At 40.1% G+C, this 17,725-nt stretch overlaps 1 protein-coding gene across 1 annotated transcript in view; it reads left to right on the forward strand.

Moving 5' to 3' along the window:
• Positions 1–17,725, forward strand: part of ROR2 (receptor tyrosine kinase like orphan receptor 2) — a 183,785-nt gene that overhangs the window by 148,870 nt on the left and 17,190 nt on the right. Inside the window, exons 3-4 of the mRNA XM_077469819.1 lie at positions 2,163–2,450; positions 3,971–4,001. Of these exons, the coding sequence (XP_077325945.1) occupies positions 2,163–2,450; positions 3,971–4,001 (319 nt within the window). The remainder of the gene's footprint in view (positions 1–2,162; positions 2,451–3,970; positions 4,002–17,725) is intronic.

The following is a 17,725-nucleotide window of genomic DNA, read 5'->3' on the forward strand; positions in this document are numbered from 1 at the left end:
ATCCCCATCCACGGCTCATTCATTCCCATCCACGGCTCCTCCATCCCCATTCGTGGCTCATTTATTCCTCATTCATGCTCATCCAAGCCACATCAGTTCTCATTAATGCCACTACAGTGCCCATAAGTGCCACTACAGTGCCTCACAAAAGTATAATAGGTAGTCAAATTAGATTAGAAATGTATGCCCCTAGAACACTTGATGGTGCTTCTTGGATGTTGGGTCTCGGTATGTGGCCAGGCTGTGGAAAAGTCTCACACATGTGGTATTGCCATAATCAGGAGGAGTAGCAGAATATATTTTGGTGTTTATATTTAGAATGTATAATGCGCTAATATTAACCTTCCAATATAACACGGTGTAACCTCCTAATGGTTAATCAGTGAATCATGTGTAAAATAAGCAAATGGAGCCTATTATAAATAACATAACATCCTTCACCATAACAAAATCCTAAAGCAATATCAATGTGATGATAAATTATTAAACACACTAAAAAAGAAAGAAAAATGAGATATAATAATGTGATGAACCACAGTGCACAAATATCTCAATAGGACAGCATACCGCTGTGAAGAAATGTAACGTCTTTAGTGATTGATGAGTTTAGACAGGTTTCAATGAGTAACCCCAATGATAGAAATGGCTTGCTCATATATTCAGCTGCTCATTAGCAAGGGCTGGCTTCTGGCTTTCAAAGACCTTCCGCAGTATGAAACAACAAAGAAAAAGACCATTGCACAGATAGTATATTGAGTATTCCCTATAAACTAAGGGTAAACTTCACTCACACTTTCCAGCGGAATGAATCGCATATGGTAAGGTCAGTTGCATACAGTTAACAGCTGGGATCTCCTCACACGCCAACAGTGCACACACAGCACTGCTCGTCACTGGCTCCTCCCAACCGGTTTCATCACTAGACACGTGACTTTTTCAAGGACCCTTGAAAAAGTCACGTGTCTAGTGATGAAACAGGTTTAAGTGCCCAGTGGGTAAGTGGTTAAAGTACAGAATTTACATTAGACCCATCAGTGGCCCTTGTTGCTGACAGAAAAAAATTAAAATAGACTTGACCCTCAAATAGCTACCTATCTCCTTCAGTGGGGTTTCGCCTGGGTCCAAACGCATGACATTCCTTCTTCTTTGTGGCTCTCAGTGACAGGTAAGTATTTTGGGCATTTAAAGTAGTTCTCCAAACAACTTACCAGACTCTTCTCATCCATCCAGTGCTGTCCCGGCTACAGCACCACTCTTCCCTCTCATTGCTTCCTCAGACTCAGACTTCACTGAGGACAGCAGGAGTCATTGGTGCCACCTGCTGCAAGTCAAATCCTGTTAGCAGGGAGCAGGGGTGTGGCTGAGCTGCACTATATGTGTCTATGGGCGCACACAGCCCAGCTCTGGAAATTACAGGTGCCACACAGGTGCCTCCTCAGCACACACCTTGCTTGACGGGTCATCTGCAGGAAGGAGGAGCTGACAGATCCAGCGGGGGAGGTAAATACCATTGCACAGAGCAGGTAAGTATAACTTCTTTTTTTTTTTTATTAAAAAATGTATTTACAATCACTTTAACCTTTTTTTCTTCAATTGCGACAGCAAAAGGTTGCAGACACCAGAACAGGTGCCCCACATTGGAAGATGTACCCTTGCCTGCTGTTTTGTGGACAGCTAGAATATTTGGGATTTCCCAACACTCTATCTCAATGACCGTGGTCTTCAGTACAAATGGAGAGTGGGAACACAGATAGCTATAAAAACATGTATACCAAAACCAGGAAAAAAAAAGTTTTTTCTTTACATACATTTGTAGATTATCCATTGCCTGTGGAGTAAACTCTGTAAAAAGTCAGCGCATTTCTCTCCTAGTAACTAGCCTACTGCTCCTAATACGTATGCCCCTCATAATAGTTATAATTAGCTCTTGCAATACAAATGAAAATTAACTTTTTACAATTGTGTTAAAAAATTCCAGAAGTATTTACAGTACAAAGTGTGTTTGTGTATGTCGATTTGTCTAAATTATAGCACTGGTTTAAAAAGGTGTATACAAATAAAAAACCCTCTGCAGTCTTGCAAACAAGCAGTTTTCAGAAATGTGCCTTGAGGCTTTTTGAAGAATTGCAGTTTGATATTTTGTGACCTCTTGTCTCCTCCAGGACACTTTCTGACATTTCTGGAACCTGTAAACAATATCACAATTGTCCAGGGTCAAGCAGCCACCCTTCATTGCAAGGTGGCCGGAAATCCACTCCCAAATATGAAATGGCTGAAGAATGATGCTCCGGTTGTGCAGGAGCCCAAGAGAATTACCATAAGGAAAACCGAATATGGTTCACGTCTAAGAATACAAGATTTGGACACCACAGACACTGGATACTATCAGTGTGTTGCCACAAATGGAATAAAAACCATTAGTGCCACTGGAGTTCTTTATGTCAGACTTGGTAAGTATGTAATTTCAATTTTAAAGCTGACGTTTAGTGTTTAATAAACCCCCATTCCCTACTTGAGCCCCCCTTCCCCTCCAACACTCAAAAAAGTAGTAAAAAATACATGCATACCTTTTCTCCAAGAGTTCAATGACATCACAGGCCCTTACTTTTCTGCTGCAGTAGCAGTGAGAGGATGGTCCTTACTGAGCTGAATGGTGGCCAGGTAATGGGTTCTGTGCTGTAACAAACTGAGCCAGACTGCGTGACACTACCACCACAGGGGGCAGGTCAAGGGCAGCCTGGGCTCAGAGGAATTGGTGGGTTAGATGAGCCTGGTCGTCATTCAACCCAGAAGACTAAGGGCATCTAATGGCAGAAATATTGTATGGAGAAAAGCTCCTGAAGGAAGATAAGTATTGCAGGATAAGCTGTTTTTTTATCTTTAACTGGCTGTTATTTTTAAATAGTTCTGGAGTTCTGCTTTAAGAAAACCTGTCAAAAGCCAGGGCAATTCAACCTACATATATGAATAAATATTACATAAACCAAGATCACCTCAGTTGAAAATGTATATCAAAACCATAAGTAGTTCAGAAATATGCAGTAATTGCCTGAAATTATATGTGATTTGTTTACTTTTCCTTTACAAGTTAAACTGGACCTATAATCTCTTACCTCCCAGTCCTTTCTCTTGGTCAGTACCACTGCTAATTACAGTAAAGATCCACATAGTGGTGGGGCTTAGCAATTGGCTACTTAACCTGTACTGTCAGTGGGAGTAGGTCACATGACCCCTATACCCATAACTTCCATATGGCCGCACTTTAGATAGGCTGGATCACTAAAAATGTGAACATAAAACACACTTTCACTTTTCCCTAATTTGGCAAAGCGTCACAGTCCCTTTATAACTCATCTCTGGGCAAATTTGTACAGTAACAGATCCTATTTTACTTTATTAAAGGGGTTGTAAACCCTCTAGGTTTTTCACCTGAATGCATTCTATTCTATGCATTAAGGTGAAAAACCTTCTGTAGTGCGGCAGCCACCCAGCCCCCCCCCCCCCCCCCGTTTTACTTATCTGAACGCTGTTTTTCTCCAGCCGGGAATGAGCACACCAGCTCTAGCTGATGTCTTGTGTTCTGATTGGATAGATTGATAGCAGCGCAGCCATTGGCTCCCGCTGCTGTCAATCAAATCCAATGACGCGGGTGCTGGGGGGCGGGGCCAAGTCCTGCTTTCTGTGTGAATACACGCAAAAGCAGAACTCGGGAGTGTGCCCACATGGGTGTCCACCAAGGAGAGCGCTTCTCTGACGTGGACACCTGATGCGGGGAGGAGCCACCAGTGCCGCTGGGGGACCCCAGAAGAGGTAGATTGGGGCCACTCTGTGCAAAACTAACTGCACAGTGGAGGTAAGTATGACATGTTTGTTATTTATTTATTTATTTTAAACAAGGGTTTACAACCCCTTTAAACATGTACTGCTTAAAATAGAAATAATCTTAATTCTCACTCTCTATTTTTAACAGGACCGACACACAGTCCGAATCCTAACATCCAGTAAGTATGAGTATTTTATGCTGCCTACGTTTTCTTTGCTTTTTTGAACCAGGCCTATTTTTCAAACTTGTTAAAATATTTTTTTTTTTGCTAGAAAATTACTTGGAACCCCCAAACATTATATATTTTTTTCAGACACCCTAGAGAATAAAATGGTAGTCGTTGCAATACTTTGTCACACTGTATTTGCGCAGCAGTCTAACAAACGCAATTTTAAAAAAATACACATTCTTCAATTAAAAAATAAGAAAATGTAAAGTTAGCCAATATTGTTTTATATTGTGAAAAATAATGTTACGCCAAGTAAATTGCTACCCAACACATCATTCTCAAAAATTGCGCCCGTTCGTGGAATGGCATTAAACTTTAACCCTTAAAAATCTCCATAGGCGATGCTTAAAAATTTCTACAGGTTACCAATTTTGAGCTACAGAGGAGATCTTTTGTTAGAATTATTGCTCTCACTGCAACGATCGCGACGATACCTCGCATGTGTGGTTTGAACACCGGTGCTTTACCGCTGTTATAGCAATGCTTTTCCACTAGGAGGGGAATCTTCAGACCTCCTCTTCCTCCTCAAAGTCCATCAAGTTACATCAAGTTATTGTCTCTAAGCAGACTGTGGACCAGTCTGCGACAGTCCTTAATGGACATTCTCCTGCTTGTGGATGACGCGCTTTCTGGCGCACCATAAAGCATCCTTAAAGCAACACAGCACCCGCCAGGCTCTGTCAATGTCTTCCTGTGAATGAGTTCCACAAGAGTCCATTCAGTACACTGAAGTGTGTGATGGCAATCTGTGGTAGAAAGCCTTTACGTTTGGGTTCCAAGGCCCTCAACAGGCCCTGTACAAAGGGGCACTCCAGAAAACATGCAAAGCAGTTTCCTCCTGGGTGATACAAAAAGGGCAGTGCCTGTATCTGCACAGGTTTTTGGCATGCATGAATGTCCTGAGTGGCAGCCCCCCTTGAATTGCCATCCATGCCTGTAAACCAGGTTTTTTTTTAAAGCCCATGGCGTGTGAAACACACTCAAAAACTTCACCCGGTGCCAAAAAAATGTGCACATCTATAAAAAGGTGACACAAAAAAAGTGTAATGGGTACACAAACCCTCTAAAATCAGAGGGCCTTGCCCTGAATCCCCCGGGGTGTTAGGCTCCTGACGGGGACAAGTGTACTTACACTTTGTCCATCTGGCTGAAACCGGACGGACCCCTTTCTCTGGAGGGTCTGACGAAACAGACCCACCCAAGTACTGGCTGATTAAGGAGGACTGCCGTAGTGTATTTAGGGGAGGAGTGGTAACAGTACTCAGACTTTAGAAGTGTAATGGATGGCATATGCAAATTAGATGCAAATTATGTGCTGACATCTTGGTGCCTTCTGTGAGCCGCTTATTTCTCAGCTTTATAACACAAATCTAAAGACATTTGTACTCAGGACGTGTGTTTTGTAGCAGCCCTAGTTGCATCAATCTTTCTATTTTTGCATATTAGAAAGTTCTGTTTGCATTAATGACGTTGAGAGTGTATAGGACAAATTCTGCTTGTCTGAGCAGTAATGTTTTCCCCTTTATTTGGAATTTGTTATAAAGTCCAGATACAGCAATACCTTTAATACAGAGGCCGCTTTAATAGTGTATGGGAACTGAGAATGTTGTGTGTGGTCTGGAAGGATGTAAGGTGGTGGGCCCTGGATTTCTACACAGCTAATGCCTGTCTGTTACTATCAGGTTTCAGGATAAAATAGAGGATTGGAGTACTCTTCTAGATTAGTGTTAACCACACTTCTGTGAATAGCCCTTGACCACGCTGAAAAGTATTAGTAATTTCTTTAACATTCTTTCGTTGCTTTTTGGCAGAGGTGATAAAAATGTGTCCAATTAGATTGTGTTGGTGTATCTACAGAACTCCTTTCCAAGGTGTAAATCCATCTTCTGCTAACAGGCCTGTATATTAACATTTCTCCTGAACACATGTAACCTGACTCTCTCTGCAAAGTACCTTACACATTATTATATGCAGTAAAAAGGTGACTGCATTTCACTAAACTATCATGGGAAATGGCTCACTTCTGTAGTCCGCTGCCTAAGCTGTGGGCTTTTATTAGAAACCTGTAATGAGAATGAATAGTAATGGAGTGCAGTAGCTTTAGGTAGATGTTTTTATGTGCTGGAATTGTGCTTGGACTAGAATAATAGATTGTGTGAATAATCTGACCCCACTGCTTCAAACATTATCAATTAGATGCACAATATGAACATCACTTATTTTTACACCAGGCCTTTGAAAAATCACCTTTCTCACAAAATGTATTTACATATTTTGACAAAGCCCCATACATATACATAACATGAATAGTAAGTATGAAAGTAATAGATTGACATACCTACTTACTCCACTCCCTCTCCTCTCTTCCTTGTCTTACAGGAGACACAGGCAGCAGCGGGAGCCATTGGCTCCTGCTTCTGTCAGTCATACTTCTGTGAGGAGTGACAGGGGGCATAACTTACCAGCACTGTGTGTGTCTATGGATGCACACAGCCTGATTCAAATGCCCTCCTGCATGAGTTCCCCCTTAGCACCGCGCTTGCTGAAGGGGCACCTGGAGGAGAGGAGAATGGGCCGCTCTGGCGGGGAATCACCAAAGAGAGGAAAGAAAGGACCATTTTGTGTAATATTGTTGCACAGAGCAGGCAAGTATCAAATAAAAATAAATAAACAAAATTATTTTAGGGCAGGGGTAAACAAACTGCGGCTCTCCGGCTGTTGTGGAACTACATTTTCCATGAGGCATTGCAAGGCTGGCAGCTACAATTTCTCCCAGAGGTATGATGGGACTTGTAGTTCTGCAACAGCTGGAGGGCCCCAGGTTCCCTTCCCCTGCTTTAGGGCATTCATTCACTCCCTTTCTGACAAACAGTCTTTTGGATCTATGTGTTTTTATCCATTGCTATCCATTTCAAATTCTTTCCAAAATATAACTATAACATAGGGACTTTTTAATAAACTATGAGGTTGATTTACCGATACTGTGCACTGCATGTGCACTTGCTCCAGAGCCTAGTAAATGAGGTAAAGCTTCACTTTGCAATTAATACTCAGTCACATGCAAGGAAAATTAAAAAAACTGCATTTTAAATTGCATGTGATTGGATGATAAAAATCAGCACAGCTTCCCCTTTAGAGTTTTCCCACAGTTTCCCCTTGCAGTGCACAGTATATTTGCCTTTAGTAAATCAACCTCCATTACTGTCATGAATCTATTACAATCAATCAGGTTTAGGTAAACTCCCGGACCTGCCAAGCCCTTTTAAAACAGGGATATTTACCTCCTATCATTTCATATAAACTGATGCAGACCAAATTAAGCTCAATTTGAATAAAAATGACATCTTAAGCCAACCATAGATGGATCGAATCTTGGCAGGTTTAGCAGGGACCTGCCGAGATTCGATCCATCTATGGGCAGGCTGGTTGGACTGAAGTCAATTCATCATTTGACTTCAGTCCAACCAGCCTGTCAGATTTTTATTCCCCCACCAACACTGAATTTGTACTGTATAGCTTGCCTTAGTCCCATCAACACTATGGCCTTTGGCAATAGTAACATGTATGACCTCAATTTGTTTAGTGTGTATGTGTGTATAGCCCTGCCACCTGTGAACTGTTAAGACACATGGTGCTGTTGTTGTAATTGTTGAGCCCGTAGATTTTGATAAATGCCTTCTTATTTCAAATACAAATTGTATTAAGTAATTAGAAAGCAAAATGCTCTGTTGAGGTATTTTCTTTCCATTAATCTTGACCTCATCTGTAATTATTTGGATACAGAAGAATTTAATGGGCTGTATTTTTTTTCTTTGTTGAAGCATTCGGTAATGACTGTTAGTTTTAGGAAGAAGTTTAGTAGTCTTTATTCCGTGTTTTGGCAGATTCAGAGGAAACATATTTAAAACAAATTACATTTTCCCTACAGAATTGCAAGCCTCCGAAAACCTAATTGCATTTTGAAGGAAAGAAATGTGCAGTTTTTCACCTAATTTGTTTTCTGGGCATGTAGTCATGTGTTGTCCTCTAATGCTTTATTTGTACTAGAACACATTATATTGTTAATGTTCAGTTTTATATTTCTCTGACGATGATGACATGAGTATTTCTGCTGACTAGTAAGGATTTATGATAAGTTGCAGAAGGTCATTCCTAAACTCAGAAGAAATTGTGAAATCAGGTTTGCCTTCTTTGTGACAGCTTACTGCTATGTTTCTAAGGATAGAGAATGCCAATGGCTATGTAATGAATAGAATGCAGTTGTACATCATAGGCAGAAAATAGTTATATCCTTAGGCTGTACAATTCATGTGCCAAAATATATGTCATAATGAACACACATGGAACAATTATAATATGAGCTTTAAATATTTGAAGGATGAGGGTGAGTATAGGCAGATGTGTACATATGATGACACATACACGTTCTCTTCTCTGCATTCTTGCAATGGTCTCTGCCAAGTGCTTGCTTTCAAACTATGGTGAGGCTAGCCATACAGTAGGTGTTATCACACTCTATAGCTGGTATATCTAAGGGCTGATTCACACCAGAATCACACAGGAATTTGGTACACATTCCTGTGTGTTCCCCTGCAGTGTGATTTACAGCCCATTCATTTGAATGGGCTGAAATTGCACCAGATCACTACTGTGACCCATTTTCAACGGATGAGCCCACTGTCAACTGATGTCACAGGGACAGTCCAGGCTCTGAAAAGATCCCAACCATATGGTCAAGATCCACCCAGAACTCTGGACCGTCACCTGGCTCAGCCACTCAGTGATCCGCTAAGCGCCTGAGCCAGCCCCTCCCACCCCCTCCACAGCCCAGGGCTCCAGTTAGCATTGGAGGGGAGAGCAGAGAGACGCTGATTGACAGTCACGGCTCTCCGCTCAAATGGGAGGGAAGAACTGAACAATCAGCGGTATTTTGATTGCTCAGCGCTCACTACAGAGTCAGCGGGGGACAGATGCAGCATTGGATCGATACTGCATCCATCTAGGTGAGTATAATGTTTGTTTGTTTTTAATAAGCCATATAGGCGGTCCCCTAGTTACAAACATCCGACGTACAAACGACTCCTACTTACATACGGAGGGAGACAACAGGAAGTGGGAGGAAATCTACCCCTAGGAAGGGAAATTCACTCCTGTAAGAGTTACTATGGCAAAAAGGTGTCTCCACTGAAGCTTTATCACCAAGGAGTGTTTCCACAACAACCCAGCATTTTAAAAATCCAATTGTCATTGGGACAGAAAGTGAGGTGAAATTTTCTGAACAGGGCCATAGACAGCAAAACAAACATTACAGGGGTGTTAACGCTTCCCTATGCTATCCAAAACTACACTTAAAAAACTACCTGTTCCGATTTACAAACAAATTCAACTTAAAAAAAACCCTACAGACCCGATCTTGTTTGTAACCCGGGGACTGCCTGTACTTCTCTTTAAAAAAAAAATCAGCAATCAACTTTTCTGTAAAAGTGATCTGTGCAGCTTTACGGTTCAGACTCGCGGTAAGTGGTCAAGACAGCCAGTGAGTGAATCCAGAAGCGACAAGGATTTAGTCACTTCTGGTTTCAGAGCTGTCATTCTCTGGCCATTACAACCAGGGAAGCAGCTGATCAAATACGATCTGGAGGGTAGGGGAGATATCAGGGGTCTTATGGACCTCTGATGTCTCCATAAAGAGTACCTGTCACTACTCAAAGCTATCACAAGCAGGGTTATTCATCCCTTCGTGATAGCAATAAAGTTAAACAACAACAAAAAAAGTGTAAACAAAATGTAAATAAAAAAAAAAAATAAAAAAATGTAAAGCAACCTTTCCCCCTGTGTTTAAATGCAAGCATGCACATAGGTCCATCACACATATGTACAGTGCCTTGCGAAAGTATTCGGCCCCCTTGAACTTTTCAACCTTTTGCCACATTTCAGGCTTCAAACATAAAGATATAAAATTTTATTTTTTTGTGAAGAATCACCAACAAGTGGGACACAATTGTAAAGTGGAACGAAATCTATTGGATATTTTAAACTTTTTTAGCAAATAAAAAACTGAAAAGTGGTGCGTGCAAAATTATTCGGCCCCTTTACTTTCAGTGCAGCAAACTCACTCCAGAAGTTCAGCGAGGATCTCTGAATGATCCAATGTTGTCCTAAATGACTGATGGTGATAAATAGAATCCACCTGTGTGTAATCAAGTCTCTGTATAAATGCACCTGCTCTGTGATAGTCTCAGGGTTCTCTTGAAAGCGCAGAGAGCATCATGAAGACCAAGGAACACACCAGGCAGGTCCGTAATACTGTTGTGGAGAAGTTTAAAGCTGGATTTGGATACAAAAATATTTCCCAAGCTTTAAACACCGCAAGGAGCACTGTGCAAGCGATCATTTTAAAATGGAAGGAGTATCAGACCACTGCAAATTTAGCAAGACCTGGCCGTCCCTCTAAACTTTCAGCTCAGACAAGGAGAAGACTGATCAGAGATGCAGCCAAGAGGCCCATGATCACTCTGGATGAACTGCAGAGAACTACAGCTGAGGTGGGAGAGTCTGTCCATAGGACAACAATCAGTCGTACACTGCACAAATCTGGCCTTTATGGAAGAGTGGCAAGAAGAAAGCCATTTCTCAAAGATATCCATAAAAAGTCTCATGTAAAGTTTGCCACAAGCCACCTGGGAGACACACCAAACATGTGGAAGAAGGTGCTCTGGTCAGATGAAACCAAAATCAAACTTTTTGCCCACAATGCAAAACGATATGTTTGGCGTAAAAGCAACACAGCTCATCACCCTCAACACACCATCCCCACTGTCAAACATGGTGGTGGCAGCATCATGGTTTGGGCCTGCTTTTCTTCAGCAGGGACAGGGAAGATGGTTAAAATTGAGGGGAAGATGGATGCAGCCAAATACAGGACCATTCTGGATGAAAACCTGTTGGAGTCTGCAAAAGACCTGAAACTGGGACGGAGATTTATCTTCCAACAAGACAATGATCCCAAACATACAGCAAAATCTACAAAGGAATGGTTCACAAATAAACGTATCCAGGTGTTAGAATGGCCAAGTCAAAGTCCAGACCTGAATCCAATCGAGAATCTGTGGAAAGAGCTGAAAACTGTTGTTCACAAACGCTCTCCATCCAACCTCACTGAGCTCGAGCTGTTTTGCAAGGAAGAATGGGCAAGAATTTCAGTCTCTCGATGTGCAAAACTGATAGAGACATACCCCAAGCGACTTGCAGCTGTAATCGCAGCAAAAGGTGGCTCTACAAAGTATTAACGCAAGGGGACCGAATAATTTTGCACGCCCCACTTTTCATTTTTTTATTAGTCAAAAAAGTTTCAAAAATCCAATAGATTTCGTTCCACTTCACAATTGTGTCCCACTTGTTGGTGATTCTTCACAAAAAATAAAAATGTTATATCTTTATGTTTGAAGCCTGAAATGTGGCAAAAGGTTGAAAAGTTCAAGGGGGCCGAATACTTTCGCAAGGCACTGTATGTAGCTCTTTATAGTAGTGTGCAAGCTTTGCTTTATTTCTAAACATACTGCGGCAGCTTAGAGTGCATATTTGTGTCTTTTGAAAAATGCAAATCTGTGAAAACCATGCACTTTAGGATTCCTCATGAACATCACTGGGATGAAGGTAAATTTAATATGAAATGTGGTCCATAAGGACTCCATGGATGGCTGGGCTTCTTATAGCAATAATTAGCAATATATGACAGGAAAAAAAGCACAGTATTATTTTTAATGCAGCTTGAAAAAGCTCAGTGCAGCTTTTTTTTTTTTTTACTGAGCTAAAATACAGCGCATTAATTATAATGTGCCTATGTACACAGGTGCCCAAACAAGCACTGTATATTGTTCAGTAAAAAAATAAATAGAAAAATATGCACTTTTGGTCAGTAATTCACGCCAAATGAGCGAAAATGTCCATTTGCATAATATACAGAACGAGAATGTGAGAATAAATTTGCGTGAGCTTGCGCAAACGCATATGTGCAAAAATATGCCCAAATACAAAAAAAAAACTGAAATTAAGTTGAGGCCAAGATCATCATGTGCAAGAGGCCTTATTAACTACTATAAAATGCTACATTAATGTAATCAAGATACATTTCTAAGTTTGATTTCATTATTGTGTATTTGCAGTGCATGGATGCAGTTGGATAGTCCATATCAGTTCTTCTATAGAATTCATCCTAAACTGCATATTTGCACGATCAGTATTAGTATTAGGTATTAGTGATTATAGCATTTTAGAGGTGTATGTTTGGACTGAGTGCTAGTTTTGACTCGGACGTCCAATATCATAATTGAAAACATTAAAATCTTTTTAAAAATTGTGGTGGAAGGTGAAGGGTTATGTGAATATTTATGTATTTTGTCAATCATGATTTTTGTAAATAAAGATTTGCATTTTTATATAATATATTGAAGCTTCGGTATCCTCACAAATAGCTTGTCTATGTAATGGTCTTTTCCATCCAATATATTTGGTTATGGTTTGTTCAGAGGAAAAAGCTGTATCGAGGAAGCGAGCACTACATAAATTTAATTCGCAGTAACCTTACATTTTTACTGTACTTTTTGAAAGTTGTTAAGCATCATCTATGAAAATTTTTAGGTACCGTAGCTTGTCGCCATTTCAGGTGTGCACAGTTTTAAGTATTGACATCTACCATCTTTGGTATCTATTTACATGACACAACATCAGAGTTTATATATATATTTTTGAATTCGTTATTATATTGTGTTTGTGTTCTAAGTAATTTTCTAGCAAAAAAATGCAGATTTTACCATATATGTAAGAAAAAAAGAAAAAAAAGCCCTGGTAGGCAAGTTGTTAAAGTTCAAGCATTTTCAGGTGTTTTTGAAGTCTATGGGGCCCTAAATGCAAAATTCTGCCTGAAATGTAGCTCATATACTTTTTGGAGCAACATGGGATGGAATGCTCAGATGTGGAAGTGATAGGATGCACAGATGTGAACAAGGGCTATTGAATACAATGGGTTTTTGCTTGTTGAGCGTTTTTTGAGCTTTGTTCACACTTGAGCGTTTTGACGTTCGAAGCTTGAAAACGTTCAAGTAAAAACCTATTGTTCTCAATAGCCCTTGTTCACATCTGAGCTTCCTGTCGCTTGTAGCAAAATGCCTGTCTCTCAAAAAAGCACATGAGCTACTTTTAGGCTGGATTCACACCTATGCATTTTTTGTGCTTTTCGCATTTTGCAGGTTTGCACTACAGTCCATTTAACATGGTTTCCTATGGAACACGTTCTGCAGTGAAAATCTGCAAAATGCAGAAAGCACTAAAAATGCATAGGTGTGAATCCAGCCTTAAAGCAGAATTGAGGGTTTTTGTTAGACTTCAATGGAAACAACAGAAAAGTACATCATGAGTGGAGTAGCTCTCTGGCCCTTTTACAGTAGCACTCCACATCTTTTAGTTGAAAAATGCCTAACAAAAGCTGAAAAAATTCAGCAATTCTTCTCCAAAAATACTCAAAGCTTGAAAAAAAACATTGAAAATGAACAGAAGATGTTTGAAGAGAAGGTAATTGCAACGCAATGGTATAGAATTCACAATTCATGATCAAAATTCGATTTTTAAGTGGAATTGGGCTTTAACCACTTAAGCCCCGGACCAATTTGCAGCCAAAGGATCAAGCCCCTTTTTGCGATTCAGCACTGCGTCGCTTTAACTGACAATTGCGCGGTCATGTGACGTGGCTCCCAAACAAAATTGGCATCCTTTTTTCCCACGCTTTCTTTTGGTGGTATTTGATCACCTCTGCGGTTTTTATTTTTTGCGCTATAAACAAAAATAGAGCGACAATTTTGAAAAAAATGCAATATTTTTTATTTTTTGCTATAATAAATATCCCCAAAAATATATAAAAAAACATTTTTTTCCCTCAGGTTAGGCCGATACGTATTCTTCTACATATTTTTGGTCAAAAAAAAATTGCAATTAGCGATTATTGATTGGTTTGCGCAAAAGTTATAGCGTATACAAAATAGGGGATAGTTTTATAGCATTTTTTTTTTTTTTTCCAAAATATTTTATTATTATTATGTAGTGAGCATCATACAAAGGCACATTGAGTAAGAACAGTTTTATAGCATTTTTATTCAATTTTTTTTTTTTACTAGTAATGGCGGAGATCAGCGATTTTTATTGTGACTGCGACATTATGGCGGACACATCGGACATTTTTGACACATTTTTGGAACCATTGTCATTTATACAGCAATCAGTGCTATTTAAATGCACTGATTCCTGTGTAAATGACACTGGCAGTAAAGGAGTTAACCACTAGGGGGCAGTGTATGTGTTATGTATGACGCTATGTGTTTTTTTTATTGTAGGGGGCGTGGCCTGGCATGTGATGTCACGGATCGTCCTTCCCTATAAAAGGGAAGAGAGGATCGGTGACAGCCACACAGGGAAGCATGGGGAGAGGTTTGCTTACACAGACCTCTCCTGGTTCTTCAGCTCTGTGACCCGATTGCGTGACGCCATCGGCGATTGGGTCCGCTGGTCCCGCGGGCATGGTCATGGAGCACAGGACTGGTTCGTGAGCATGCTGCCGGCAGTGCGTTCCCGACCCACGGCTGGGCACTTAAAAAGCAATGTACAGGTACATGCTTGTGCCCAGCCGTGCCATTCCGCCGACGTACAACAGCGTGAGGTGATCCTTAAGTGGTTAAGGAGAAACTAATAAAGGATTTGAAAGTTATATAAATAGATCACCTGTAACAGAAGTTATATAGTATATAGTTGTATAAATTTTTACAATATTTTCATTCTTACAAGCGGCAATTAGTGAAGCAGAAACAGCCTTTTGAATTGCACAAGTCATTTTCTTTCCATGTCAAACTCCTATGTCAGATTGTTGCTGTTACAGTGTATTGGATGACTATGTGGTGATTGGTCAGGTACTGCACATTTGAAGCCCTAATTCTGTGCTTTTTCTATGGCAGTTTTTCTCTTTTGGTGCTAGCTGATTTTATGCTATTTGAATTAGTTATCGGACCCATTAACTTACATGGAGGTCCCTCTAATGTCCACACAGACAACAGCAAAGTATAGAGATTTCCAGAAAAAAATGGTTCTTTATAGCCTGGCAAAAAATACATTTAGCTTTAGATAGTGGCTGTTACCTAATATATTTTAGACAAAAATATCCTTTAACACCGTTTTCAAAAAATAAAGGACAATATCTGTATATACAGTATGTCACAGTATTTAGATACTGACAACAGAGTTATTGAAATCGATATTACTATACAAGGATGAAGACCTTTTAGAATTACGCTACTGCTTGTATAGTTATGTTAATGATGGCTGGCAACAGTTGCTTTTTCATAATCATAACATGTTAACCCTTAAGCATCTTTTTATTTTCCATGGTCTTACAAGGGACCAAGCAACTGTTTCCAATTACCAACTCAGCAGAACATCATGCAAGGTGACCTTGTAATTCTGACCCTTCGCATACCATAGCAGAATGGTTTTAACATTACGGATTTTTTCCCCTAAAGACAATAACTTCAACATGGCCATGGGGAAACAAAATGAACACAAGCAATATCTTATGACAAGTTGTTATTACAGCTTGCTTTCTTTCCAAATCCTTAAGTTATTCAAAAATGTAAAAAAAATAGCATCCCGAAATATCGTACCAATAAGGTAGTTATGAATTTTCCAAGTGCTGTAAAACAGCCCCTGTCAATACTGTCTGCTCTTTCAAGACTGGGGAGAACAAGCACATAACCTGATGGAATTGTTGCACTGTATGTGCCATGTGTAGATCCACTTGAGAAAGTGAAATAAATGTCATGTACAGGAGATGATTTGTGAAGGTAAAGATGGCATTAGTATCATAACACATTAAATGTTTTGTGGATTAGGGGCTTGCTTGTTCTGATATCTTTGGTGGCCATCACTTATTTAACCAAATTTTTCAATGTGAATTTAATATTATACTTTATCAGCAAGGTAATTTTTGGAATATGTCATAGTTATGTATTTCAAAACTGGAAATCTAGGCTGTGTTTGCTGACACTTTAAACTGATCAACACTAATGCAGAAATGGTTGACTCTTTTGGAGGTAGCATCATGCTTTGTAATACAGCCTTGCAGTACTTGGGACCAGATTTTACCAGGAGCAAAACTATGGAAAATGCTCCTTCCTTGTGTGTTGTGAATTAAGACTGTGTATGCCAGTTTACTGCCACAAACACATGGCTCAATACTGTCCCTAATGTTAAGGGACTGTCCACAATATCCCATCTTGTCCTTGTTTTCCAGTTGCCCCTCCTTTTGGACTGATGTATAGACCAGTCTTTTTCAACCAGGATGACTTGAGGCTTCTTAAGGGGTGCTTTGGCAAAATGCCTAAAAATTGATCAAAAATTGTATACAAACCAGCAGGTGGATCAAGCCTTCCTTTTAGTTACACAAAGCCACAGTTTTTCATTATGCACCATTATAACTTTCTAGACACTGGCAACACTCTCTGTTACCTCCACACAGTATCATTATATGACCCTCCTCTGCCCCTCTCCCTGACCACAGGGGTGGCATTAGCTGACTGCTGGAGAAAAATTGAGGGAGAAGAGCAATACTGGAATATTAGTCAGTATTAGTGTGCAAATATGTATCTCCTTTGGAAGAATAAATCAACTCTAACATTGGATGTCTTACTGTGGCTGTTGTTGCATTATGTAACGCTATTAGAATAATTTGTTACATTTTAGACTGTCTATAATTGTAAAGGGTGCCTTGACTGAAAAAACATTGAGAGACACTGGTATAAACCTCTATAAACAATGTTCTGTAAAGATACAAAAAACTTTTTTTGTTAACCTCAAAATATTGCATTATTGCAATTATGTTATTCTTTATTCTTTAACCTTTGCAATGCAAGAATGGGAGGATGGGGGGCAGGGGTTACTGCATGGGTAGAGCTGATCTAATTCCCCAAATTCAGCTTTATTTCTTTATAGTCCACATACTGTAACTGAGGGCATGGCATGGCAGAGGTGTGCCTTTTGCCTTCATGCTAGTAATGTGCAGTGTTCAGGGGTTAGGTCAGGAGCAAGTACCTTACAAACTGTATGAAAATAAATACAGCTACAGTATATGTAAATACATTACACTTCATACACTTTCTTAGTGGCTGCGCCTGGTTTCCTCCAAGACAAGGCCTTCAGGTCCAATGTTCAACTTCGCTTTGGTCATTTGCAGCATAGCTCCTGGGAACCATGCAGTGTACAGTAAACATTTCAATAAACAGACACCAACTCAATTCACACTGTACAAATGTCAATCCATAATGGTGCAGCTTGACCAGACTGCATGTATGCTGCACCATGAATCGCTGTTAATGCTGGTTTGTGCACAGCAATGTTTACTCTGTGGTGTCAGGCTCCTGGGGATACCTTTTTTTGTGGACTTTCCCCAGGAAACAGGGACAAATGGTAACCTTAAAGTGGATGCCTGCGATGGGGTTATAGTAGAAGAAGGTTTGATAGAAAAGTATCATGATCGCATGAGCTGCCAGTCACATGCGATGAAGGTGGGATCTGGCTAAGGAGACTGGGTGGCCATGCTTCCATAGTACTTTTCTCTATCTTGTAGCCTTGAAAGC

This window comes from Lithobates pipiens, unplaced genomic scaffold (genome assembly GCF_037356315.1).
Source record: "Lithobates pipiens isolate NorthernLeopardFrog02 unplaced genomic scaffold, aLitPip1_a1.2 Scaffold_11, whole genome shotgun sequence".
NCBI classification, from domain to species: domain Eukaryota; kingdom Metazoa; phylum Chordata; class Amphibia; order Anura; family Ranidae; genus Lithobates; species Lithobates pipiens.